Source organism: Falco rusticolus, chromosome 19, assembly GCF_015220075.1.
Source record: "Falco rusticolus isolate bFalRus1 chromosome 19, bFalRus1.pri, whole genome shotgun sequence".
Taxonomy (NCBI): domain Eukaryota; kingdom Metazoa; phylum Chordata; class Aves; order Falconiformes; family Falconidae; genus Falco; species Falco rusticolus.
Window position 1 is genome coordinate 370,196 of NC_051205.1, and position 25,925 is coordinate 396,120.

Sequence of the window (25,925 nt, forward strand, 5' to 3'; positions counted from 1 at the left end):
TGCACGGTGACACGCCATCCCACGTGGGTGCCCCGTCACGCGGGGGCGCCCCCCACCCCAGCCCGTGGCCCCGCCCCCATCCCCGGGCCCCCCCACGGCCCAGGCAGCCACGCGTGCGCCGCGCGACGGTGGGGCGGCGGGGGCGAGCGGCGGGACGGCTGTACCGAGGCGAATAAAGGCATTGCTGGGGACGGCGCGTCCGTGGGCTCCGTGCCGGGTGTCCCGGGGATTCCGGGCCCACGCGGGGCATTGTGCGGCGGGGCGGAGCCCCCCCCGCCCGTCACTCACCGCTCGGGGCAGGCTCGAGCCCCTCCGCTGCTCGCTGACTGGCTCCAGCCGGCCGCCGCGCGGCGCGGATTAGTCTCTTTATTCCCAGGCCGGAGCTATGCCCCGCCCCCTCACCCCTCTCCTCCCGCCCCCTCCCGTGGAGGCAACCCGGCGATTGGCCACCGCCCGCGGGTGGTGATTGGTGGGGCGGGGAGGGGCGGCGCTACGATTGGAGCGCGGCGGGAGGGGCGGGGCCGGCGGCGCTGGGCGCGGGGGGCGGCGGGCCTGGGGGGAACCGGGGCGGCACCGAGACCGACACCGAGAGCCGGACCCGCCGGGCGCTGGGGCCCGGGGGCTGCGCCGCTGCGACCGGGCTTCCCAGGTAGCTTGAGGCCGCCCCGGGAGGCGGTGCGACCGCGGGGGTCAGCGCCCACCCGCCGCCGCGGCTTCTGTCCCGGGGCGCCGGGAGCCGCGGCCTGTTCCGGCGGGGCCGGGGCTGAGCCTGGGCGCCTGCTCGGCGGCTGGCCGAGCCTCCTGCGGCGGCTGGGAGCCGGGCTGAGGCGGCGGAGGGTGCCTCGGGGCTGGGGGGCCGCGGCCTGGGCCCCCCCCCGCCTCACGCAGGGGCCTGGTGGGGGGAGGCTCCCGGTGAAACCTCTCCGTCCTCAGGCCGCGGGGAAGATGGCGGCGGAGCGGGGCTACTGGAGCCACCTGACGACCCTGCAGAAGGTTGCGGTGGTCCTGGGGGTCCCGGCCGGTGCCGCCGTCCTCTACATCCTGTACCGCCGGTACCGGGAGAGCCGTGGTGGGTACCGCAGCCCCCGTGCCCTTCGCGCCCCCTCACGCGTGGGCTTGAGTGTTCAGCCGCCTCCCACGCACCCACCCTCCCCTCGCCTTCCCCAGGCGCTCGGGAACACCCCTGGGATTTTCAGAGCTGCTGTGGGCCCCTTCCCTGGGGCTGGAGAGGCTGTTGGAGTAGCTTTATCCGCTTTGAATTCCCCTTGTGCTGTATGTAGCCCCCCGAGGGTTTCGCTCGCCCTGCGCGGGTGGCTGGGGCTGTGGGGGGCCACTGCCATCGCTCCGCTGCTTTCCCTCAGAGGAGCGGCTGGTCTTCGTGGGAGATGAGGAACTGGAAATCGAGATGCGAGTCCCCCGGGCGGCTGTGAAATCCATCATCGGCCGGAAGGGAGCCACCATCAAAAAGGTGAGCGATGCCAGAGGCCACCTGGCTTGTGGGGATGACGGGGAAAGGCCGAGTTTACTGGGAGCCCCAGTAAGTGGCAGCTGGGGGCTGTCCCCCTGCCCTGTTCCCGCAGCTGAGCCAAGAGACAGGGGCTTACATCGATGTGGAGGGAGAGGATGAGAATGAGGAGACGGCGCTGCTGATCTCGGGCTCCCCCAGCCAAGTCTGCCAGGCAAAAGCCGCCATCCACCAGATCGTGGCAGAGAGCACCCCGGTGTCGGAGCAGCTCTGCGTGCCCCAGAGAGCCGTTGGCAGGATTATCGGTACCTCTGCCCACCCTGGGGAGGCAGGGGTGGTGGGCGGTGTCACAGATTTACCCGGTCAGTGCCTGCGGTGGCAAATTGCTGTCCAAAGGCCCAATGGTGCGAGTGTGTCGGGGCAGGAAAGCTGCTCTGGTTCTGGGACGGAGGCTGGCTCCTGCTCTGAGTCTGCTCTGCCTCAGTTTCCCGGGGCTCTGTCTCCCACAGGCCGGGGTGGTGAGACTGTGCGGGGCATCTGCCACAGGTCGGGTGCCAAGGTGCTCTGTGAACGTGAGGCCGACACCGGCCTGGCCCCAGTCAGGGTCATCCAACTCTTGGGGACGCGGAAGGAGGTGGCAGCTGCCAAGGTGAGCGGGAGGCAGAGGGACTGGGGGATGGCTCGGCCCCCGAGCCCAATGCTCTTCTCTTTCCCCGCAAGAAACTCATCATGGAGAAGCTGATGGAAGACAATGCTTTCCACAAGGAGCTGGCACAGTCGACAGTGATGCGGTGCCAGCGCAAGCAGCCCCTGGGCATCCGTCGGGAGCAGGAGCCGCTCCCACCCAGGGTGCCAGAGCACACGGAAGAGGATGAGGGCTTGTCCTGGGGTGAAACCTCCCTCCTGGGCCAGGCTCCCTTCGAGGAGGCAGAGAAGCTGAAGGATGAGAGCAAGGAGCTGCAGGAGCTGGTGGCAGGGCCTGACGCAGCAGTGCCAAAATTTGAGAGTAAGAGAAGCGTTTGCGTCGTCCCCTGGGTGCAACCGGAAAACTGCGCCGGGGAGCATATTTGCTCAGCCTGCAGAGCGTCGGGAGCCACCTGAATGGTACTGGCTCACCCCGGGCTGCCTGCGGGTGTGTCCCCTGGCCTTGGTCCCTCTGTCCCTGCTCTGTGGCTGGAGCCGAGGCCAGCTTAGCTGCCTCCTGGGCTCTCACGGGGGTCGTCTACCCTGTGAATGGTCCGAGATGCGTCTCTGCGGGTTGGTTTCTGCTCTCGACTTGTCTCGCATTCTCCCCATCTCTGTGGGAGACTGGGGGCCCCCGCGGCTGCCCTGCCTGGCTCTCACCACCCCTCTCCCCTAGTTCCCAGCCCTGACTTCAGCTTCCACGCTGATGAATACCTGGAAGTTTATGTCTCGGCCGCTGAAAACCCCAACCACTTCTGGATCCAGATCATCGGCCACCGCAGCCTGCAGCTGGACAAGCTGACCACCGAGATGCGGCAGTACTACCAGAGCAGTGACCGTGTGGTGAGACCCCACGGGGCACCAGCCTCGTGTTCCCCCCACCCCCGGTGGGTTCCCGTTATCCCAGGGATGTCACCTGCCCTGTCCCCCCCTCCCCAGGCAGAGCTCCCGGCTGTCCAAGCAGGGGACATTGTGGCTGCTCCCTACATGGATGGCAGAGACTGGTACCGGGCCCGCGTCCTGGGCACTCTGGAGAACGGCAACTTTGACCTTTACTATGTGGATTTTGGGGACAACGGGGAGGCCCCCTGCGAGGCGCTGCGAGCCCTGCGGTGAGCGTGGCTATTGCTGGTGGTTTCGGGGGGACAGTGGGGCTGTGGTTTAATGTTTCCCGGGGAAGCTGGCAGCATGGCTGCGGTAGGGCTCACAGCTGTGGCACCAGAGGAATTCGGTGAGGCCCTTTGGTGTTTTGTGAAGTGGTTGTGGTGTAAAGCGCTGCGGAAAGCCCCGAGGAGCCGGGATTGCGGCTGAGGCGGGCTGGCGGCGTGACATCATTGTGGTTTTCTCTCCCTGCCAGGAGCGACTTCCTGAGCCTTCCCTTCCAGGCCATCGAGTGCAGCCTGGCTGGGATCATGCCTGCTGGTGAGTCCAGGGAGGGGGTCCGCATTTGGCTGTGCCCCTTCCCCACGGCTGGCACCCAGCTCACCCAGTGGCCCGTCTCCTGCAGGAGATGGCTGGGCAGAAGCAGCCCTGGATGAGTTCGACCGGCTCACCCACTGTGCCACGTGGAAACCTGTGGTGGCAAAGCTTTCCAGTTACGTCCAGTCTGGGCTCGGCACCTGGCCGAATGTCAGGCTCTACGCTGTCCACCATGGAGAGGTGAGCTCCTGTCGCTTTCCCTGCCTCCTTCAGAGGTGCCCCAGCCCCCTCCTTGGCGCTTCCCCACCTGTCCGGCTCTCCTGAGCTGCCGGCTTCTCCGGCCCCATCTCGTTTCCATGCAGAACCTGGATGTGGGAGCAGAGCTGGTGCGGCTGGGCTATGCCGTCCCCTGTCCCCAGGAGGAAGAGGTGGCGGAGGACATCCCCTCACAGCCAGCACAGGAGGCTGCGGCCGAGACGCCGGTGAGCAGACACGGGACCGGAGAGCATGGCTTGTTCTCCCACCCAGCTTCCCTGGAGGGAGCCAGCCCTGGATCCCCGAATGGTGCGCTGGGGACGGTTAATCCGGCTCTTCCCGGTACAGGACAGCGTCACCTGCATCTCCCTCGAAAGCCTCCTGTCGGAGTCCCGGAAAAGTCCCGGCGAGACGCCCCTGACCCTGTCCTGCGTCAGCCTTTCCAGTAAGCCTGGGCACGGACCCCTTGTGCCAGAGGAGGTGCCGGGTGGGAATGCACCTGGTTACGCTGGTAACACCTGGTCCGGGGCCTCTGGGGGGTCTCGCACCCCTTTTGGCCCCCGTGGCGTGGAGCTGTCAGTTCCCTCTGGCACTGCACCGCTGCCCGGAGGCTGTGAGGCTCCCCGGGGTGGGATGGTGTCCCCCAAACCGGGCACTGACCCCCTGCTCCATGCAGACGGTGCCTCCGGCAGCGGCGAGAATAGCGGCGTGATGGAGAGGAGCTCCCGGTGACACCGGTGAGCACGATTGTCCGGGCAGAGACCCATGGGAGGGCAGAGTGGGAAGACAGGGGTCTCTGCTCGTGGACGCATGGCACGGCTGCTGCTGCCGGTTGTATCTCTTCTCTCCGGGAGTTCCCGGCTGGCCGCGCTCCCGGTAGCTGGCTCCCTCTGGTTGCAGTTGGATTGTTTTCGCCCCAGCCCAGTTTCGTGGCGAGGGGCAGGAACCACGTTGGTGTCCCGGTTCAATAAAATGGAAGGTTTTGGAGCTCCCTGTCGGTTCCGTGCCCTGGTTTCCTGAGAGCCCCCCCGCCATGCTCCCCAGGGACCCCCCCAGCCCCGGGGGGCGTTACCCCTGTGCTCCCACGGGGAAGCAGTGGGGGCTGGCCAGTGAACTGGGACCAGTCGGGGGAGCGCTGGGACCGGGGGAAAACCCCAGCTCGGCGCGGGGGAGGGAGTCACCGGCTCGGGGTCGCTCCCGTGCTGGGTACACAGCCCGGGGCGCGGGGTCGGGGCCGCCCGCCGGGGGGGCTGCCCGCCGGGGGGGCTGCCGGGCTCCCTGCCGGGCGGGCTGGGGCGGGCGCGCCGCGGGGCAGCCTCCGGTGCGCGCTGGGGCCCGGCGCGCCGCGGGCAGCCCGGTGCAGGGCGCAGGCGCGCTGTGGGCAGCCCCGCGGGGTCCTCGGCCGCGGGGTCCTCGGGCGCCGCCGGGAGCGCGGCGGGGGCGGCCATGTTGGGCCGGGGGGCGGCGGGGGGCTGCGGCCGCCTGGTGTGGGCGGCGAGCCGGGCCCTGAGCCTCAGCCACAGCCGGGTGAGGGCCGGGGGGGGGGCACCGGGGGCCTTGGGGGCTTCTGCGGGGGGCTGCCGGGGCTGTCCGGGTACCTGGGTACGCGCTTGGGGCCCTGGGGAGTACGGGAGCGTCGGTGAGGGGAGTGGGGGGGTATCGAGGGGTCTGGGGGGTGCGGGGGTGCCGGTGCGGGGAGCGGGGGGCTGAGGAGCAGGGGGGCCGCACAGGGGCGATGGGTGTCTGGAGCGGGGGGTGGCGGGGGGTGTAGGATTCATGGGTGTAGGGAGCGCTTAATAAAACACGGGGGGGCGGCGGGGGGGCTGGGGGTTACCCGGGGAGGTTTTGGAGGGGGCAGCCCCCTCGTCCAGCAGGAGGGGTGGCTCTGGTGCCGGGTGGGGACAGCTGGGGTGGCCGCCAAGTTTGCAGTAGCGGGGGGAAGTCTCCCCTCGCCTTGGTCGCTCCTGCCCAGCGTGGAGTCGGGCTCACGGCCGGGAAGCTCCGGAGCTGCTCGGCCCTGGCTCATCCCTGCCTCCCGGGCCAGGGGACGGTGGTGGTGGAGCGGTGGTGGCAGGTCCCGCTCAGCAAAGAGGGGCAGCAGCCGCGCCTGCACCCCCGGCGGCACCGCATCTACAGGCTGGTGGAGGACACCAAGCACCTGCCCAAGAAGGAGATGGAGCTGATCCTCACCCAGGCCGTGGAGGGTACGTTCCTTTTCGTGGGTGTCTGCCTTCCTGCAGCAGAGCCGCGTGCCGGTCACAAGAGTTTATTTGGTTTCTGTCCAGTTTTGCCCTGTCTGCGCAGAGGAGCGGCAGGGTTCTCGCCCTTAGGCCCTGTTTCCAACGATATGGTAGCAGCAGGGATTCACCCCTTGGGCTGTGGGGTGATTTAGGGCTGCAGGGCCCTGGAATCCATAACACTGTGGTGTTTTGGCTCTTTTTTTCTTAAACTTTCTTCAGATGGAGCCTCAAAGCTGCTGTGGGGCTGGCACTTGTCCAGCATGCGCCTCACTAATGTCACCTCTCGCTCCTCTCCTTGCAGGTTTGGGGAAGCGGGGAGACGTGGTCAGTGTGAAGAAATTCCTGGGTCGTAACAAGCTGCTGCCCCAAGGGCTGGCCGTCTATGCGTCGCCGGAGAACAGGAAGATGTTTGAGGAGGAGAAGAATGTGAGTCAGCGTGAAGGGGCTGCTCCCAGCTTGGCTGGGGCACTTTTAGCCCATCCATCTGTGCTTTGAAACAAGGAGAACTTAAAGAAGGAGTGGGGATTTTGGTTTAAGAGGGTTGGTTGCTCTCTGGGATCGTCCGTGCCTCCCTCTACCCACGCGTTTGTGGTTTTGTGGGGTGAGATCTGCTGATCGCCTTAGAAACGCAGTGCTGTGATGCGCCCTGCTCATTAATAAATTTCTTCACAGACGCCACAGGGGTTGTGACAATGGGCGAGCCCTCTGGGATTCCGTGGAGCCGCCTTTGCCCCGGCAGCATGCCAGCAGGGCTGCCCAGCACGCAGCGTTGCCGAGCTTTCCTTTCATTTGTTCTCCTCAATCCTCTTTTCCTTGCAGTTGCACCAGGAAGGGAAACTGGAGATGCTCCAAACCCAGAGCGGTGAGAAGGTGAGCGGAGGGGCTCCAGGGAGTCTGTGAAGTTGTTCCAGGGAAATCTGTGAGTCCTGGCAAGTGCAAAGCCAGAGGTGGGATCCGTCTCCCTCCCACTGCGGCTCGAGCAGGCAGCTGCCTACCCATGCGGGCAGCCCTGCACCCCCGGCACCCCACTGCTCACCTGCCCGTGCCCCTCGGGACCTCACTGACTTCCCAGCCGGAGCGTTGAGAGCGTGGTGCTCTCCCCTCTGCTCCCTGACACCTTCCTCCCCACCTTCACAGACCATCAAGTTCCTCAAGAGCTGCCGCCTCGAGGTGGGCATGAAAAACAACGTCAAGTGGGAGCTGAGCAACGAAATCGTGGCTCGCCACTTCCTCAAAAACGTGAGTGGTTCTTGTCAGCGTTGCCTGGAACTGGCTCCGCACCGGCTGGGAGCTCTTTGGCGGTGCTGGGAGCTGCCATGTGCGAGCGGAGCTGCAGGAGTTGGTTGTGGGGGCCCAAATCTGGGGGTGGGGGATGTCCCCGAAGGGATTTTGCTGGGGTTTGCAGAGCCAGCGGCGCATCGTGGCTGGTTTGAGGCGCGGGGGCACGTGCCGCAAGCGGCTCAGCGCAGGGTTTAAAACCTTAAAGGGATTAAGAAAGGAAGATGATAAATCGGGGGATGAGGCTGTGGTGGCTCCCACAGCACACGCCAGGCCAGCGCTGGCAGGAGCCGGGGAGCTCGCTGCGAGCTGCCCTTGCTCCCCGGCCTTCACTCCCGGGGCCTTGTTTTGTTTCTCAGCTGCGGGTTTTCGTGCCTCCCTACGCGCTGAAGCTGCCGGAGGAGCCCATCACCAGGTGGGGCGAGTACTGGTGCGATGTGACGGTGAGCGAGTGGCCCTTCGGTCCCCAACTCTGTGTTCCCAGCTCTGTGCCCCCCCGTGCCTCCCATTCCCCTTCTCGGCACCCCACACAACCCATCCCCTCCTCCCACGGGCAGCCAGCGCTGGCGGTCTATGCCCACGTGCCCGTGACAGAGAAACACGGAGCCAAACTGGTGGTGCCCATTCTCTGGCGCAGGGTGTGAGGAGCAGAAAGACTTTATTTAAAAAAAAAAACAAACCACACACAAAAAAACCCCAACAGAAAACCAGAAAAAAACAGCAAACCCCCCCCCCCATCCCCACGACCTAGATAGATGAGAGCATCTCCTCGCCCGTCGCCATTCATCTTTTGTCCTTCCCGGCCCTCCAGGGAGCAGAGCTGGCTCCGAAGCCGCCTGCCGCAGCTCCGAATCCGTGTCACCGCTGCCGGGTGCCTTGGCGGAGGCTCCCGCTTCCCCTGCTGCGCTGAACTCCTGCAGCAGGCGGGGAAGGGAAGGGGCAAGGGCCCCCCCTTCCCTCTGGCTTCCCTCCTGCCTCCCAAGCTGGGGTCCCCCCGGGATTTGGGGATGAAGCTCTGGTTGGGCACAGCGTGCGGGGAGACGTGCGGGAGCGGCCACAAGCTGGAGCACAGCAGCCGCTCCTTGGGGGGGGGGGGGGTGGGGGGTGCCAGGGCGGTGCAGAGGGGGACGTGGGGGGCGTTCCCCAGCTGTGACCCCCCCGGTGCTGTGCCACAGGTGAATGGGTTGGAGACCGTCCGGGTGCCGATGTCGGTGGTGAAGTTCCTGCGGCCCAAGACCAAGCGCTACAAGCACTGGCTGGCGCAGCAGCAGGCCCAGCTGGCAGCACGGAAGGAGGAGTTCCTCTGAGTGGGGGGGCCGCTGCCACCCCCCGGCACCCCCCCAGCACCCCGCTTTGGTTCCAGTGGGTGCCGGGGGGACAGCGGGGTGCAGCTTGGTGGGGGGAGCCCGGTCTGTCACCGAATAGAGGGCTCGGCGTGGTTTGGAGCTTGGGGGGGCCGGCTGGGATGTGGGATGCTCCGGCGCAGCCCCCCCGGCCCCCTGCCACCTGCTGCTGTCCCCCACGAGCACCGGCGGGGAGGGGGCAGCAGCGGGTGGGGGGTGGGTCTTATTGCCTGTTGTCAGGGTGAGACCCCGTGCCCCACCCCCGCTGCCCACCTCTCAGCTCCTCCTGGATCCGGCCCGGCAGCCCCGGCTGGCTGAAGTACGCTGTGGGGGGCGCACAGAGGGGTGAGTGGGTTCCCCCCCCCGTGCCGTGGGGCCCCCTCAGTGCCCCCCACTCACCGGTGGCGAACTCCAGGACATCGTCCGGCCGCTGGCGCAGCAGCTCCCTGGAAGGGGGGATGGGGGGGGGGGGCACACAGGGTTTGGGAGGAATAGAGGCTGTTTTGGTGTGGCTCCCCGCAATGGAAAATGGGTGTTTTTGTTTCCTGCTCACGGAGGTGGTGTGGTGCTGTGCCGGGGGGGGGGGTCTCACCTGAGGAAGCCCCCCAGCAGCGGCCGGAGGGTGGGCTGGGCCCGCAGGTACCTCTCACTGCTCAGCCGGAGTGTGGCCTGAGGGGGGGGGGAGTGTCACCTGTGGGGTGGCCCTGGAGCCCCCCCCCCCCCCCCGTGTCCCCCCAGCCTGTGGGGTGTCACCCGCAGCCCCCCTGTGCGTCCCCCCCAGCCTGTGGGGTGTCACCCGGAGCCCCCCTGTGTGTCCCCCCCCAGCCTGTGGGGTGTCACCCGGAGCCCCCCTGTGCCCCCCCCCCAGCCTGTGGGGTGTCACCCGGAGCCCCCCTGTGTGTCCCCCCCCAGCCTGTGGGGTGTCACCCGGAGCCCCCCTGTGTGTCCCCCCAGCCTGTGGGGTGTCACCCGGAGCCCCCCTGTGCGTCCCCCCAGCCTGTGGGGTGTCACCCGGAGCCCCCCTGTGCCCCCCCCCCAGCCTGTGGGGTGTCACCCGGAGCCCCCCCCGTGTCCAGCCCGCAGCCTGTGGGGTGTCACCCGGACACTCCCCGGGGGGGGTCACCGCCCCGCCCCCACCCCGTGTGGAGGGCTCTGCCGGGTGCGTGGGCCCAGCCCGTGTGGTGCTACCCCCCCGCCCCCCCCCCCCCCCCCCCCCCGGCACCTGCGCGGGCCGCCGTGGCGGTTGCGGCGACGCCATCTTGGCTGCGCCCGTCGCGGGCCGTCGCCATGACAACGGCGGGGATGGGGGGGGGGGCGGGCGGAGGGGCGGCGGTGCCCGTGCCGGGGGGGTGGGGGTGGGGGGGGGTGTGGGGGGGTCCCCCCGGCGCGCGCCGTGCCCGTTGGGCGGCCCCGCCGCGCGGTTCCTCGCGCTCAGCACCGGGGACAGCGCCGGGCGCGCGGGGCCGGCCCCACCCCCACCGCCCCCCGCGTGCGCGCACCCCCGCCGGTGGGCACGGGCACGCGTGCGCGCGCTCCCCGTGAGACCCCCCCCCCCCCGCCCAGCCCAGCCCCGCGGCGGAGCCCCGGGCACGGCCGGTGCGCGGTGCCGGTCCCGGTGCCGCTGCTCCCGCCGGTAGCCGGTGCCGGTGCCCGGTGCGCTCTGACATCAGCGCCGGGCGGGGCGGGGCGGCCCCGGCGGCGGAAGAAAAGCGGCGAGCGGGGTCGGGCCCGACCGGAGCCGGTGGCGGTGCTGGGGCTCTCGGGGAGCGCGGCCGCCATGGGCCGGGCCGGGCGCTGAGCCCACCCCACCCCATCCCCCGCCGCCCCGTACCGGGGCCGGACCCCTCCCCGGGGGCTCCGGGGCGGCGAGCGGGCGGTACCGGCGGGGCGGGCGCTGACGGCAGCCGCCGGGATTCGGGGGCCGCCGCACGGGAGGCCCCATCGGGAACCCGCCGGGACCTACCGGGAGCGCCGCCCCCCGGGCAGAGCTGCCCCCGCCCCGCCGCGCCCCGTCCCCGGAGCCGAGCCGAGCCCCGGGGCCGCCTCGTCCTTTGTGTGCGCCGCGGCCGGGCCGGGCACCGGGCACCGGGAGCCGCGCGGGCAGCCGAGCCCAGGCGGCGGGAGCGGCCCCGGCCACCGCAGCGGCGATACCGGGAGCCGCAGCGAGCACCGGGAGCGGCCCCGGGGCCCAGCCCCCCCCCGGCGGCCCCATGAAGGAGCCCGACGCCATCAAACTCTTCGTGGGGCAGATCCCGCGGCACCTGGAGGAGAAGGACCTGAAGCCCATCTTCGAGCAGTTCGGCAAGATCTACGAGCTCACCGTCATCAAGGACAAGTACACCGGCATGCACAAAGGTACGGCACCGGGCACCGCGCGCAGGGCGTCGGGCGTCGGGACCGGGCATCGGGCACCGGCACAGCCCCAGGGAACAGGAGCTGGGTACAGCCGCGGGCCCCGGGAACAGCCCCCGCCACCGGGAACGGCCCCACGTACAGCCCCCGGCACCGGGAATGGCCTCGGCGTCGGGCACGGCCCCGCATACAGCCCCCGGTACCGGGCGCAGCCCCACGTACGGTCGGAGGCCCTGAGCACCACCCACAGCTCAACCTACAGCCGCAGGCCCCGGGCACAGCCCCACGTACGGTACCGGGCACAGCCCCGGGCACAGCCCCACGTACGGTACTGGGCACGGTACCGGGCACAGCCCCACGTACGGTACCGGGCACAGCTCGAGGCACAGCCCCGGTACCGGGCACAGCCCCACGTACGGTACCGGGCACAGCTCGAGGCACAGCCCCGGTACCGGGCACAGCCCCACGTACGGTACCGGCCCAGCCCCGGTTTACCTCTGCACGGGTACAGCCTGTGGCGGGTGTTGGGGTACCGGGGGCGGGGGGGCGGCTGTGCGGGGCGGGGGTGGGGTGTCGTGTCCGGGGGTGTGCGGGTGCGCGGCGGGTGCTGCCCGGCTGCGGGGGTGGCCTGGGGGGTGCGGGGGTGGCCGGGGGCGGCTGTGCCAGCGCGGGGTGTTGCGTGGGTGGGTGTTTGCGGTGCTGGGTGACGGGTGGGGGCTGTGGTGGTGACGGCTGGGGGTGTAACAGCCGGGGGGGTGGCGGTGGTGTAGCTGTGCCGCCCGGGGAGGGGGGGGGTGTCTGTCCGAGGCAGGGACCCCCCCGGTGTCTGACCCCAGCCCCCCCCCCCCCCCCCCCCCGGCCCCGCCTGGGACAGGCGAGCACGGGCCCGAGGCCGCGGTGATGGGCCACGGGGAGTGGAGCTGGGGGTCTCGGGGGGGCTGTGCCTGGGTGCCTGGGACCCTCGGGGCAGGAGGGGGGCACAACCCCCGCTCCCCCCCCCCCCTTCCCCCCTGGCCTGCCCTGTGCCTGGGGGCCTCGGGGACCCAGCCCCTACCCAGGCCTGGGGGGCAGAGCTGAGGGTCCTGGGGTGCCACCCCCCGAAACAGGGGGTCCGTGTGCTCTAGGTGCTATGGGGGGGGGCTGGGTGCCACGTAGGCTACAGGTGCTCGGTGGGGCTGTGCGTCCCACGCCCCCCGCCGCCCCCATCCCCTCTCTCCCCCAGGATGCGCCTTCCTGACCTACTGCGCCCGCGAGTCGGCCCTGAAGGCGCAGAGCGCCCTGCACGAGCAGAAAACCCTCCCGGGGGTGAGTGGGGGCGCGGGGACCCCCACCCCTCCGCGGGGACCCCCACCCCACCGTGGCCCCATGCCCACCCTTGGCAGCACCCGGGTGTCCAGGGTCCCACCTTTGGGGGGTGATGGGGGGGGGGAGGGGGGACACCCCACAATCATGTGCTGGGGGGGGGGGGCAGTTATCAATGGCGGGCAGGCGCTAACGAGGGCCTGGCGCTAACGAAGTGTCGCCGGGCAAGCAGCGGGCACTGGGCAGCTGAGCTAACAAAGCCACGGGGGGGGGCACATCCAGGGGTCCAGGTGCCCCCCACCCCCCCCATTGTTGCTGGGGGCAGGGGGGCAGCACCCGGGTCCCCCACCTCCCCCAGCCTGGCTGGTTGAGGCCGCGCGAGGCTGGTCTGGGGGTCCCAGGTGTGGGGCAGTTTGGGGGTCCCTGGGAGCAAGGGGGGTCGGTGGCCCCCCCAGCTGGGCTGCGCGTGTCCCGCCAGCCCTGGGGAGATTTGGCTTCGCCGGGATAATCTGGGGATTTGGGGGCTGTAAATCCCGGGGGGATTTGCTTGGGGGGGGGGGGGGGGGGATTAGGGCGGCACCGCCCCGACAGCTGCCCCCGCTGCAGCAGCACGGGGCGGGCGGCAGGACCCCCCCAGGCCTCGGGGCGGGGGCGATGCTGGGGACCCCAGGGCAGTTTGGGGTGTTGGGTGCCGGGTGCCCCCCCCAGCTCTGTGCCCCCCCCCCTCCCTCCCGCCCCGGCCGGGGTTGATCCCGGCCCCATGGGGGATTAGGGGGGATTAGTGCCCCCCGCGGGGGCATTTCCCACACCATCTGGGGCGGGGGGGCACCTTCGCTTTCGGCAGGGGAAAGGGGCCGCCTGGGGTCAGCTGGGGCTGAAACCGCCCCCCACATCCCCCCATATTGCCCCCCCCAACCACCCGTGTCCCCCCATCAACCCCCCTCAGCACAGGGGGAGGGGCAGGGTCACGGCAGGTCTGGGGGTCCCCCCCTTCCCTGTCACCCCCCCAATCTCCCCCCCCCATCCCCGTCATTGTTTATAGCGAGCGCTGATGATGTCAGCAGCGTTGCCGGGCAACGGGGATGGGTAAATTGGGGATGAGTAGGCGGTTGCCATGGAGCATATTCTGCCGTTGCCATGGTTACCAGGCATCAGCGCCCTCCCCCCGCGCCCCCCCCCCTCCCCCCCCCCCCCAGTCTCTGGGGGTTACGAGGCTTGGGGGGCGGGGGTGGCTTCATACCCCCCCCAATTACCGGGGGGCTCGTTAGCACATCACCAGGGCCCCTCAGCCCCCCCCCCCCTTCCCCCCCCATGGCGGTCACCGCAGCACCCGTTGCCGGGTAACAGGATGCAGGGCTGGGGTTGCCATGACGACAGGAGCATCTTTGGGGTGCTGGGGTGGCGGTGGGGCGGATCTGTGCACCTACGATGGAGGGGGGTGCCCGGCCGGACACCTGGGTCCCTCCCGGGGGGGGGGGGGGGGGGGCCGTGTCCCCATCCCCCCCCCCATCCTCCCCCAGATGAACCGGCCCATCCAAGTGAAGCCGGCGGACAGTGAGAGCCGAGGAGGTACCAGCCCCCCGAAACCCCCCACCACCCTGGCCCCCTCCCACTCCCTGTGTCCCCAAACCACCCCTATGCCCCTCCCCCTGCAACCTCCAGGGCCGCTCCACAGCCATGGCCACCCCCTGGGGGTCCCCCTCCCTGTCCTCATCCCAGGGGTCTGCCCCCAGGGCAGGGGCTCCCCATCCCTGTCCCCCCCTCCATGTCCATGTTCTCCAGGGGTGTCCCCAGCCCGGCGGGGTGTCCCCATTGGGTCCCGGCCCATCACACTGTCCCCATATCCCCATCCCTGGGTCTCAGCCCATCATGGTGTCCCCGGTGTGTGGGTGGGGGGGTCGCATCCCAGTCTGTGTGTTTGTAGGGGGTGGGGGTGGTGTCCCCACCCCGGTGTCCCCGTGCCACCCCCCCGTCCCCACAGAGGACCGCAAGCTCTTCGTGGGGATGCTGAGCAAGCAGCAGGCGGACGAGGACGTGCGCAAGATGTTCGAGCCCTTCGGCACCATCGACGAGTGCACGGTGCTGCGCGGGCCTGACGGCACAAGCAAAGGTGGGGGGGCTGGGGGGCCTCGGGGGTCCCCGAGGGCTCTGTGGGGCAGGGGTATGAACTGGGGGGGATGCACAGGCATGGGGGAGGGATGGGGTTAAGAGGGTCTGTGGTGGGGGCTGGAGAGGGTTCCAGGGGGGCCATGGAGCAGGGGGGTGATGGGGTGGGGGTGGCCCAAGCGGGTCCACAGGGAACGGGGGCACTCAGGGCACCCCACGCCGTGGCCTTGACACTGTCTGCAGGTGCCCAGGGCCGGGTCCCGGGGTGCCATGGGCAGGGGGAGGCCTGGGGGAGGGGGTGCCCTGGTCTCCGGGTGAGGGATGCCCTTTGTGGGGGGAGGCGGGTGCCCCCCTCCCCTTGCCGGCCCTGACCCGCCACCCCCAGGCTGCGCCTTCGTCAAGTTCCAGAGCCACGCGGAGGCCCAGGCCGCCATCACCGCCCTCCACGGGAGCCGCACGCTGCCGGTGAGATGAGCACCGCCTGGCGCACGCACCTACCATCATACTCACCTCCGGCCTCACCATTGTCCCCATCACCATCCCTGTCATCCTCACCTGTCACCTCGCCATCACCATCCCCAACACCTTCAGCCCATCACCCTCATCTTCATTCTCACCGCCATCCCCATCATCATCCCTATCCCCATCCCCCCCCACCGTCATCCCCATCCCCACCACCGTTGTCCCCACCATCGTCCCCATTGTCACCGTCGTCACCATCATCCCCATTATCACCCACCATTGTCCCCCTCATGGTCCCCACCACCGCCCCACCCCGTCGGGCCCTGGGGGTCCCAGCAGGTGGCCACTGGCCAGGTGACGGTGGTGGTACCGTGTCCCCTCACAGGGTGCGTCCTCCAGCCTGGTGGTGAAGTTTGCAGACACAGAGAAGGAGCGGGGCCTGCGGCGGATGCAGCAGGTCGCCAGCCAGCTGGGCATGTTCAGCCCCATCGCCCTCCAGTTCGGGGCCTACAGCGCCTACACGCAGGCGGTAGGGTGGGCAGGGGGCACCCAGGGGGGGCAGGAGGGTCATGGGGGGTGTTAGACCCCCGCTGTGGTCCAGCGAGAGGTCATCGGGGTGGTGATGGACACTGGGAGATGATGAGCCTGCCGGATGGTGGATGTGGACATGGGTGACGGATGCTGGGAGGTGATGGAGCCTGTGACCCAGGATAGGGGCGCCGGGTGATGGGCAGGGGGCAATGAGGGACCCCCGTGGTCCGGGATAGGACCGCGGGGTGACAGATGGTGGGAGATGATGGATCCTCATGGTCCCGCATGGGGACACCGGGGTAATGCGTTTTGAGGGGCTGCTCCTGCGGAGGTGACGGACCTCCATGGCCCAGGGTGGTGGCACTGGGGGGACAGACCCCGTTCCCAGGGTGGGACAGTGGGCGTTGGGCGCCAGGGGGGCACTGGGGCCAGGAGCTTCTCTTCCCGGTGGGTGGGGGTCAGGGCCCTGGGGGGGGACACCGTGGTGCCCGGTGCCAGGCGCTGTCCCCACAGCTGATGCAGCAGCAGGCGGCCCTGGTGGCCGCCCACTCGGCCTACCTCAGCCCCATGGCCACCATGGCCGTCCAGATGCAGCACATGGGCACGGTCAACCCCAACGGGCTCATCGCCACCCCCCTGCCCCCCTCCTCAGGTAGGTGGCACCTGGCACGGGGGGGATGGGGACACCAGGGATGAGGACATGGGATGTGGGGGTACCCAGGAATGGGGGACATGGGGGATGGGACATGGGGGACCCCAAGATATGGGGGACATCCAGGGGTGGGAAACGTGGCAGGGTGGTGCTGGGAGATGGGGCAGCTGCAGTGGGGACACGAGAGTGGCACTGGGGATGGGGGTGTTGGGTGGGGGCGATGGGAGCGGAAATGTGGGGAAATGGGGGCAGCGAGGGGAGATGGGGGGACAAGGGACAGGACAGGGAGGCAGCGGGAGGTGAGGGGCACCAGCGATGGTGGCACCAGGGGTGGGGATGGGGGACACCAGGGAATGGGGACACTGAGGGTGGGACAGGGGCACAGGGAGGGTGGCACCATGGATGGGGACGTGGCGGTGGCATCGCAGGCTGGGGACGCCTGGTTCAGGGACGCGTGGGAGGGGGACACGGAGGGATGGGGCCACCTGGGGTGGGGGGGACAGGGGCACATGAGGACGGTGGGTGAGGAGGTGCCACCAGGAGGGTGACGCGGGTGTCCCTGCAGGAACCAGCACACCGCCGGCCATGGCTGCCACGCCGGTGCCTGCCATCGCGGCCCCGCTGAGTGTCAATGGCTACAGCCCGGTGCCGGCACAGCCCGCGGGACCCCCCGCCCCCGAGGCCGTCTACGCCAGTGGGGTCCCCCCCTTCCCAGGTGCCCGCCGCCCCCCCTGCGCCCCTGCCCCCCCCTGCCCCCTCTAACGGCCCCCTCTGCCCCCAGCCCAGAGCCCCGCCGCCCCCGGGGACCCCCTGCAGCAAGCCTACGCCGGCATGCAGCACTACACAGGTCTGGCCCCGGGCAACAGGGGGCGCTGGTGGGCACTGGGTGGGCACTGGGGGGCACTGGGAAGCACTGAGGGGGGGGGGACTGGGTGGGCATTGCATGGTACTGGGGGGACATCGCATGGCACTGGTGGGTGCTGGGAGGCACTGGATGGGCAGTGCAGGGCACATGGTACTGGGGGGGCTTGGGGGGCATTGATGAGCACTGGGGGCACTGGGATAGCAGCAGGGACCATGGCAGGGCATCGGGGGGTACTCCGGGCTGGGGGAGCACTGGAAGGCTGGGGCAGGTACTGGGGGGCACCATGGAGTGCTGCGAGGGCACTGGGGGACCATGGTACTGGGTGGGCATTGCATGGCCCTTGGATGACACTGGGACGGGCTGGGGGGGGGGGGGGGGGGGGGGGGGGGGTGTGATTGTGCCCCCCACCCCCCAGTGCCAGGCTGACCCCATGTCACCCTGCAGCCGCCTACCCGGCAGCCTACGGGCTGGTGAGCCCGGCCTTCGCCCCCCCGGGGCCCCTGCTCGCCCCCCCGCCCCCCCCGCAGCAGCAGCAGCGTGAAGGTGAGCGCACGGCCGGGACCCCCCCCCCCCCAGGGTGCTGGGCTTGGGGGCGCACGGCCGGGACCCCCGTCCCCTGGGACCACCCCCTGCCAGGGTGCTGGGCTTGGGGTGCGCCGTGCTGTGGGGCTGGGGTGCCCCAGAGCATCAGGGGGTGTTGGGGTGCTCCCCCGCGGTTTGGGGGTGCCCCACTGGGAAGGGGGATTTTGGGTTGAAGGTGCCCATGGGGGACGTTGGGTGCTGGGTTTTGGGGTGCCCCTGGGGGGGGGGGGGCAGGGGTCCCATGGGTGCGTGGGGCTGGGTGTCAGGGTGCCCACACGCATGGGGCCAGGTGTGGGGGCGCGGGGCCGGTGCCCCCCGTGCCCGCTGTGACGCTGCTCCCTCCGCAGGCCCCGAGGGCTGTAACATCTTCATCTACCACCTGCCCCAGGAGTTCGCCGACACCGAGATCCTGCAGATGTTCCTGCCCTTCGGCAACGTCATCTCCGCCAAGGTCTTCGTGGACCGCGCCACCAACCAGAGCAAGTGCTTCGGTAGGGCCACCGGGCACGGGGACACCATGGCCAAGGGCACCATGGCCAGGGTGTGGGGACACAGTGGCCAGGGCCACCATAGCATGAAGACACAGTGGCCAGGGCCACCATAGCTAAGGCCACCACGGCCAAGGCGTGAGGACAGGGGGGCCAGGGCCACCACAGCCAGGTGCTGCAGGGCCACCTTGCCCCATAGCAGAGCCCCCCAGGGCTGTTGGGCAGAGGCAGGGAAGGGTTGTGGCCACCCCTGGCCCCATGGTCCCCAATGTCCCTGATGTCCCCACAGGCTTCGTGAGCTTTGACAACCCGGCCAGCGCCCAGGCGGCCATCCAGGCCATGAACGGCTTCCAGATCGGCATGAAGCGCCTCAAGGTGCAGCTCAAGAGGCCCAAAGACGCCAACCGGCCGTACTGAGCCTGGTGAGCCCTCCCGGGACCCCCCCCAGCACTGAGCCCCGCCTGCCCCCAGCTCTGCTTAATGCCCCCCCTCTCGCCCCAGCCCAGGTCCGGAGGCTCTGGAGCAGCACCCTTGCATGCTGCCCTATTGCAGAGCAGCCCCCCCCCCAGCGGTGCCCGTGGGGGCTCGGTCCTGCTGGGGGGGGGACACAGACCCCCACATGCTCAGGAAGGATGGACCCCCCCTCCAGGACTGATCCGGACCCCCTCCCCCGTCCATCCAAGTCCAAGCAGGGCTGGGTGGGCCCTGGGTGCCAGCACCCCCCCAGCGCCTGGGTCCAATCTGCCCTGGGGGGGCACCCACCCCCACCGCAGACCCCCGCTCCCTGCAGGGCCCTGCCCCCCCCTTCCCCCCCTGCGGGGGGGGACCCTGCTTGGAGCTTTTTTCTCACCAAACAGGACCAAAACCAGCTCCAAGCCCAGGAGGGGGGGGGGGGGGATCCCACCGAGGTGGGAGATACACACCTGTGGTTGGGGGTACTGGCACCGGCACCGCCACCCCCCCAGGTCCCCTGGGTGGCCGTGCCAGGGCGCAGTGGGACCCCCTCCCCGACACACACTGCCACCCCGCTTTGCCCCCACCCCAACCTGCCTCAGTTTCCCCCTCCTTGCCCACGGGCACCGGCGGCTGCACCCGCGCTGGCCTGGGGAGGGGGCTTCCCCCCGCGGCACGGCCACAGCCGGGGCACGCCAGGCGCTGGCGGGGACACAGAGCAGCCAGAACTGGGATGCTGCGACACTGGGATGCTGCGACTGATGCGCCCGGTGCCGCACGTGGCCGGCGTGGCTGCGCCAACGTGCTGGGTGCCGGATGGACACGGAGCGGCCGAAGCAGGGACCCACCGAGCACCCACCAGCCAAACCGGGAGTCGGGCACGGCCGGAGTGGGGCTGTGCCAGGGCAGCTGGACGGACACGAGGCCTCCGGCGCTGCCCGGACCCGCGGCGGCCGAAGCCGGGACCCACCGGGCACCCACCAGCCAAAATGGGGCCGTGTCCGGCACCCACCAGCCCCGCAGCTGCCCCCATGGGGCCAGTGCCCCCCGGCATCCCCCCAAAGGGGACCGGTGCCCCCACCCCGGCATCCCCCAGCCCCACGTTTACACCCGCCGCTCCCCGCTGTAAATAAGGTGGTTAGGGGCGCGGGGGCCAGGCCTCTCTCTCTCTCCCCCCCTTTTGGGGGGTTTGGTACCTGCTGAGTTCATTTAGGGGGTGGGATGGGGTGGGGGGGCACGGGGCCGTTAGCGCGGGGGGGATGCAGACCCCCGGGAGTTGACGTCTGCGGTTAAGATGCCGCTGCTTAACTTATTTGCTATTTATTGCAGTTACTTTGGATAATTTATTTTTTTCTCTTTTTTTTTTTTTTTCTGTCTAAATAAAATAATTTTAAAAAAAAAAAAAAAAAAAAAAAAAAAGCTTAACGGAGACTCTGACGTAGCCGCAGCCCCCCCCAGGGGTACCGGGGTGGGGGAGGGAGCTGGGCAGGATCAGACCCAGCGCTTGCGGGGAAGGAGCGCGGCCACGGTTCCCAGTAGTTGCATCAATAAATCAATTTATTTAAAAGAATATGTTACAATTAATTACACTAAGTGACTTTACCAAACAACCGGCATGGTTAGAGACCAAGGAATGAAACACCGGGAGCAGCTGGGGGAGGGAATGGGGGGGGGGGGGCGCTTTTTTTTTATCTTCTTTTTGCAGGTTTTTTTTTTTTTCCCCGTTTTCTTCACATTTCTGACTCACAAATAAAAATACAGATACTGCAGTGAAAAGACAATTAAGAGTTCTCTCAAATAAATTAAAGAGGATGTGGATGGCAGCAAAATCGGGGCGGGGGGGGGGATACATTTCACCGGCTCGTGGCACTGGTGAGCCCCGGCGTGGGGGCTCTGCCTGGGGCTGGTGAGGACAGGGGGGTCCCCGCGCCTCTCCCACCCCCCCGGGGCCACCAGGGCACCCGAGGACAACGGCCCCGGGGGGGTGAGGGACACGGCCCAGCGCAAATCCAATTACTCTCGGCGCTGGAGTAATTAATTCCCCGCTCCCAGCCCTCGCCTTCGCTCTCTCCCGGAGTCCCCGGCACCAACCGGGAACGCGTCCCCAGCACCCCACAGAGGCCGGGAACACCGGCAGCACGGCGCTGGGGCAGGCGTGGGACGGCGTTTCCCCCACTGGGCTTTTTAAATCTATTACTAATTTTTTTTCCTTAATGGCCAGAGCCGGGGTCATGGCAGCCAAAGGCTCCCGCCAGGGCCGTGCCAAGCCCCTCCGCCGGCGGCATCACGGGCCCGTCCTCTCCCTGTGGCTTCTCCCGCCGCTCCCGGCTCCATCCCAGCAGACGACGGAGAGGGCAAAGCACCGCGCGGAGCAAGCGGCCGCCGTTCCCCGCCTGGCATCGCCTCCCTCCCGCGCCCACGGTGCCCGGTGGGACGCTCAGCCGAGCTCCGCGCTCGTGTCCCGTTCCTCGGGGGGAGCAGCGTCGCCCACACATCACTGAAGCCCCCCGGACTGCCGGCTGCCTGGGGGAGCGACGCGGAAACCAGCCCCAAGCCAGGGAAAGCAGCTTTTCTACCTTATTCCTCCTCCTCGGTCTGGCTGAAGCCGGCCGGTTTTCGGAAGCACTCTCCCGTTTCCTCCAAAAAGCCCGAGGGTCTCGGCTCACCGGCGGCGAGGGGAGCGGGCGGCCACCCGGAGCGAGGGGACGGATCCTGGAACCTGCAAGATCCCATCCCGGCCACGCCGCCGGGCTCCCCTCGCTCCCGGCGCTGGACGGGCCCCACCGTCGCTCAAAGTCCACGTGAAAACACCCAGAACCGAACCGGAACACAGGAAAAGAAAAAGAAAGTCAAGAGCTTGTAAACGTGTAGAGGTCCTTGTGCCAGGAGAGGTATTTCCCTGTAATGTTGCCGCTTTTTTTTTTTTTTTTTTTTTTCCTCCTTTTTTGCTGTTTTTTTTTTCTCTAAAGTTAGTTTTTAAAAAAAACACGATGGGTTGGGAAGAGAGATGCGTGTAAAAACGCAAGCTTAAAAAAGGTACTGCCACCGATATGAAATTTTAAAAGAAATATATATATGTATATACGTGCACAGTATTTGTATATATATATATAGCTTTTTAGGGGTGGTTGTTGGTCGATTTGGTTTTGTTTTTTTACATACATACATATATATGTCTGAACAGTGCAAATGGATGACGTTTCTAGTTCCAGTTGTAAAAAATAAAAGCACAGTCCATCTTCTGGAACAGGACCCAAGCGGAAGGAAGAGACAGAACACCCTCGGGCGGTTCCTCTGCCATCCAACACTGTTTTCCCCTCTTTTCTCGGCTAAGCCTGCCATTTATCCTAGTTGCTTAATTCCATAAACATGAAGTTCACAAATGGTATTATTATTAATAATATTTAGTTTAAGGGCTTTAATACGATAACAGAATTTTAAGTGTTAATTGGGGGGGGGGGAAGTTTACGTTCTTCCATGATGAGGGGCTAAGTGGCCGCGTCCCTCTGCTGTGACCTGACCATCTGAAAGATATTCTGAAAGAGAAGAAAAAGGACATTAAAAGCACGACATCACTCGGGAAGAGCCGGGTCCGACTCCTGCCAAGCCCCACCGCAGCCCTGTGAGCGCAGAAGGGGCTGGGGGTGACCTGTGGGGGTCTGCCTGTCCCCCACCTGGGCCCGGGGGCGGCCAGCACTGCTGCTGACACCGCTTGAAGCCGGGGGCTCTCCGCAGGGCAAACGGCCCGCAGCTCCCCCGAGCCCCTCTGCACCCTGATCCGATGGGCAACGGCCCCCGGGCTGCCCCCCAGCCGGCAGGGCAAGGAGCCAAGGGGCTGGTAGCCAAACCGCATCCTACACCCCCGCGAGCTGCCCCCAGGGTGATGCTCCAGGAGCAAGGAGCCCTCCTGGTGCCAACGTGTGTCACATCCCAGCTCCGGCGCCAAGCTCCAGCTCCCGCTGCTGCGTCCCGGCCTGCTGTGAGCCCCCGGGAGGGGAGAGGGTCTCAGCTCAGCGCAGAGCTGGGGAGAGCCGGGTCTTATGGAGCAGGCGGGATTCAGACACCCGTTCGTAGATGGGTCTCTCCTGGCCCAGCAGTTTTGGCAGGGGCGGCTCAGGGAGCCACCCACCGCGCCATGCCGAGCTGGGATGGGTCTGCTGCCGCCCTGCTCCGGGCCAGCTCCGATGGGAGAAGATCCCAGGCGGCAAGGGATGGTCCTGCTGCATCCCGTGCTGCCCCACCGCATCCTCCGGCTTCCCAGCAGCAGGGAGGAGCGGTCCCGGCGGAGGCTGGAGGGGTCCCCGGAGCCGGGGGTAGCTCCGGGATAAGGATGCGCTGAGGGTTGAGAGACGCCGGGGTCCTCCTGCCTGGGGTGCGCGGCTGCGGAGAGCCGCGGCGCTGGCTGGAAGCCTCAATCCGGCACATCCCAGCGCTAACGAATCCTCCCGGCACGTGGGGCCAGACGAGGCAAATAACGCCCTGCAGGAAGGTGGCTCAGCCCCAGGGCTGGAGCTCAGCAGGTTCGAGGAGGGCAGGAAGGAGGCCGGCGGCAGCGCTCAGACCGGGACGGGCTCCCGCTGGAAGCCCCTCGCTCTCCCGGCTCCGCGAGCATCCCTCCCCCTAGAAAAGGGCCAGAGGCTGCACGTAACCCACATTACGCTTGCAAGAGCAAAGCCGAGCCGAGCAGCAGCTCAGCTCTCCTGAAAACAGGACGGAGCCATTTCCCTGCGTCCCCCCTGCCCTGGTGCCATCACCAGCGACTGCCCCCCCTGCCCCACAGCACAGTCCCCCCTACCACGACTTCAGCCACGAGGTCCCAGCCCCCCCCCCCGACAGCCCCAAAGGGAGCTCATCACCTGCAGCAAGCCAGCCACAGCCTCCACGGAGCCGTGCACCCGCTGGGGAGGGGACACAACGGGCCCACCACGTCCCCTCAGCGCCCGGCGGGGACAAGAGGGGTCCCACAAAGGGCCGGGCTTTTATTTCTCGGCGAGATGGCAGAGCAGCTCAGCCTCAAACCTGCTCTTCCTGAGCACACCCAGCGTTATCAGCCAGCATCTGCGGTTTGGGAGGCAAGTCAGCAGTTTACAGAGCACTAAATATATCTGTAAAGTATCTGCCAAATTCCATCAATCTTTTTATTTTATGCTGGAGAGGGAAAATTACCAAGTGACTGGTCAGAAATCCTCCTGATCTGCAAACGGCTTTCCCTCCCCTAAGGCTGGAGACAGGATCGGTCAGAACAGGCAGCATTTGGGGGGTGCCCCGTGCCCTGAGGGGGGTGTTGGGAGCTGCATCGGGACCCACAAAGCTCAGCCCGGGGGAGGCACCACCCCGGAGCCACAGCCGAGGGCTCGTCTCCTTACGCCAAGCGGAATCACGCAGACACACATAAATTGAGTGTGAGAAAAATCTATTTCCCTGGCAGGGAAGTAATGGGACGCTTAGTACTGAGGAACAACTGATTTAAGAAGGAAGGAAAAGCAATTCCCCTGGTTTCCGTTTCCAGAGCCGTTACTGCAGGCCCAGGAGGAGGCATCTCATGGGCTGCGGGGAAGAGGCGATGCTCAGCCAGCGCCGTGAGCCACCCGAGCCCTGGAGCACCAGCCCCGGCAGGAAGCAGAACCGAGCAACCCGCAGCGAGCCAGGCTGGCACGGCGGCCGCCGCCGCTTGGCTCCCGCCGCTTCCTGGGGCTCTGTCGGCACCGGGGCTGCGGCGGGCAGGGGACACGCGATGGCAGAGGTTGTTCCTTGCGGCTTTTGCTGCGTCCAGAGGGCACGGTGCAAAGCCCAGCGCCTGGCTCGCAGTGCCCAGCTCGCTCCTTGGCGTGGCTGTGCGGATTGCAAAGCCTCCCAGGGAGGTCTGCCGCCCTCAGCGCCACTGCCGTCGCCTCCTCCTCCTCCCCGGAGGGAAACTGGTTCGCTTGCTGCCAGGGCTAAGCAAGGGCCAAGTTTTACACAGTCCCTGGGAGCCAGCAGCTCCGAGCACAGCTCTTCCACTGCCCCCAGCTCTCCTGACTCACCCACCAGCTCTCCCGCTCAACGAGGCTGTTTAAATTCCAGAGCCAGACAATCCTCAGTCCCTTCCCGCGGGCTCGCCCGGAGCAAGGCGAAGAGGAGCAGAGCCGCAGCGCGGCTACAGCAAACTGCGGCTCTTTGTTTCTGCCGAGCCGCCCTGTTCCCCTGCGAGCAGCACGGGAGAATCCCTCTCGGTGTCTCCAGGCTTTGTAGAGAAGACATCAAACACCCACTTTTAAGTTTGAAGGGGCAACACAGGAACAAATGCGTGACTGCACACAAAACCTTTGCCTGTTCTTCCTCAAACACGCCCCGTGCAGCACACGTTCGGCGTTTCGGGACTCAAGGGTTTACCCCAGCGCGATTGCGGGGAGCGTTATCGCACAGGATCTGCTTGGCAGAGGAAGTGTCACACGGGGCGGCAGGCTCCCACACCCCCACATTTCACAGCTCTTTTCCGAACAGGCGACATATCCCACACCGCCTGCTACAGCTTTCGGATCAGTCAGACGGGGGCTCCTGCCCTCTTTGATGTCCAACACTTTCTAGCCAACACCACACAACTCTTACCCGAGAGAAGCACCTACCAGTACCGCTGGGGTTAACAACTTTCAGCTCCGCTACACACAACCGCGCTTTCCCTCTCACAAGCTACATAACCCGCAGCTATTTCCGACGCCCGAGCAAAGAAGTACTGTTTGAAGTGGGAGTATGACAAAGTGCTGGGTCCAGGGTGGCGGAACGAACGGCACTCCCGCATCCCTGCGGAGGACGCTACGAGCCCTCACGCTTGCAGAGAGGCATCCACAGGGGCCGCGGCGCTCGGCACACCCCACCGTGCCGGCATCGCAGCGCTGGATGGCTCTCTGCAAGCCGCCTCCATGGCTACGGCACCACGCTATGGCAAAGGTGCTGGGATAAAAGCCTACAAGAAGATATCCTAGACACGGGCAGGCGACATTCACGGATGCTTCCTGGTGCATCTTGAAGCAATTTAAAGTGTTTAGCTTTAAATCCCGTCCAGGTTGAATGCGAAAAAGGCCAGGCAGAGAGCGGCAGGAGGAGAGAGGCGCGTTTACGAGGTGCTACAACACAAGTGTTTGTGCTCCCTGCTGTTAAAGCAGCGCTGCGAACGGCATTTGTCAATCTCTAAAGGTCTTTGCTCCACCCCTGCAGAACAACAAAAGAGAAAAACCACGCGCCACTAGCCTGCAGCTTGCAGGATCAAGTCTGTCGTCCTTTAAAAGAAGTGCAGAGCCAAAGCGTTTGTCCCCTTTACAACTGCGCCCTTTCCCTCTCCTCCGGGGAGGTGAAGGGCTCGGAGCTCAGCCATCAGCTGCAGCGTCACATTCCAGGTCATCCAAAGATTGGCAGAGTCCAGGAGACAGGCAAGTCGGGACCACGTGTTTCTACCGTCAGGAAAGAGGCCT

The 25,925-nt window shown here is 67.3% G+C and overlaps 5 protein-coding genes across 9 annotated transcripts in view; 3 read left to right on the forward strand and 2 right to left on the reverse strand.

Annotated features, from left to right (window-relative positions):
- Positions 1–538: 538 nt before the first annotated feature.
- Positions 539–4,810, forward strand: TDRKH (tudor and KH domain containing). The gene is made up of 13 exons (XM_037411843.1): positions 539–649; positions 934–1,069; positions 1,362–1,468; positions 1,581–1,770; positions 1,975–2,114; positions 2,186–2,471; positions 2,826–2,992; positions 3,089–3,261; positions 3,507–3,571; positions 3,657–3,808; positions 3,931–4,050; positions 4,172–4,268; positions 4,500–4,810. Exons 2-13 carry the CDS (start codon positions 946–948, stop codon positions 4,553–4,555), a joined length of 1,677 nt encoding a protein of 558 aa, XP_037267740.1. The 5' UTR covers positions 539–649; positions 934–945; the 3' UTR covers positions 4,556–4,810.
- Positions 4,811–5,232: 422 nt separating this feature from the next.
- On the forward strand, positions 5,233–9,213 carry MRPL9 (mitochondrial ribosomal protein L9). The gene is made up of 7 exons (XM_037411899.1): positions 5,233–5,350; positions 5,868–6,027; positions 6,365–6,489; positions 6,883–6,933; positions 7,201–7,302; positions 7,701–7,784; positions 8,517–9,213. Exons 1-7 carry the CDS (start codon positions 5,270–5,272, stop codon positions 8,646–8,648), a joined length of 735 nt encoding a protein of 244 aa, XP_037267796.1. The 5' UTR covers positions 5,233–5,269; the 3' UTR covers positions 8,649–9,213.
- On the reverse strand, positions 8,880–9,958 carry RIIAD1 (regulatory subunit of type II PKA R-subunit domain containing 1). The gene is made up of 3 exons (XM_037411913.1): positions 9,907–9,958; positions 9,277–9,353; positions 8,880–9,130 (listed from the first exon to the last, which is right to left on the reverse strand). Exons 1-3 carry the CDS (start codon positions 9,940–9,942, stop codon positions 8,908–8,910), a joined length of 336 nt encoding a protein of 111 aa, XP_037267810.1. The 5' UTR covers positions 9,943–9,958; the 3' UTR covers positions 8,880–8,907.
- Positions 9,959–10,055: 97 nt separating this feature from the next.
- CELF3 (CUGBP Elav-like family member 3) lies at positions 10,056–20,903 on the forward strand. 3 transcript variants are annotated; one of them, XM_037411851.1, is made up of 13 exons: positions 10,259–11,039; positions 12,259–12,341; positions 13,859–13,907; positions 14,263–14,448; positions 14,830–14,909; positions 15,292–15,435; positions 15,951–16,089; positions 16,655–16,804; positions 16,871–16,936; positions 17,399–17,497; positions 17,884–18,027; positions 18,314–18,446; positions 18,526–20,903. In XM_037411851.1, exons 1-12 carry the CDS (start codon positions 10,895–10,897, stop codon positions 18,439–18,441), a joined length of 1,413 nt encoding a protein of 470 aa, XP_037267748.1. In that variant the 5' UTR covers positions 10,259–10,894; the 3' UTR covers positions 18,442–18,446; positions 18,526–20,903. The 3 variants fall into 3 exon arrangements, with proteins under 3 accessions (XP_037267750.1, XP_037267748.1, XP_037267749.1); XM_037411852.1 differs by having other exon boundaries at positions 10,895–11,039; positions 14,320–14,448; XM_037411853.1 differs by lacking the exon at positions 18,526–20,903 and having other exon boundaries at positions 10,056–11,039; positions 17,925–18,027; positions 18,314–18,440.
- SNX27 (sorting nexin 27) overlaps positions 20,688–25,925 on the reverse strand; it is a 33,562-nt gene continuing 28,324 nt past the window's right edge. For 2 of the 3 annotated variants that reach the window (XM_037411842.1, XM_037411841.1), the window contains one exon: positions 20,688–22,013. In XM_037411842.1, the coding sequence (XP_037267739.1) occupies positions 21,966–22,013 (48 nt within the window). In that variant the 3' untranslated portion in view covers positions 20,688–21,965. Of the gene's footprint in view, positions 25,905–25,925 lie in introns of all 3 variants that reach the window. The other variant, XM_037411840.1, reaches the window with a different exon arrangement.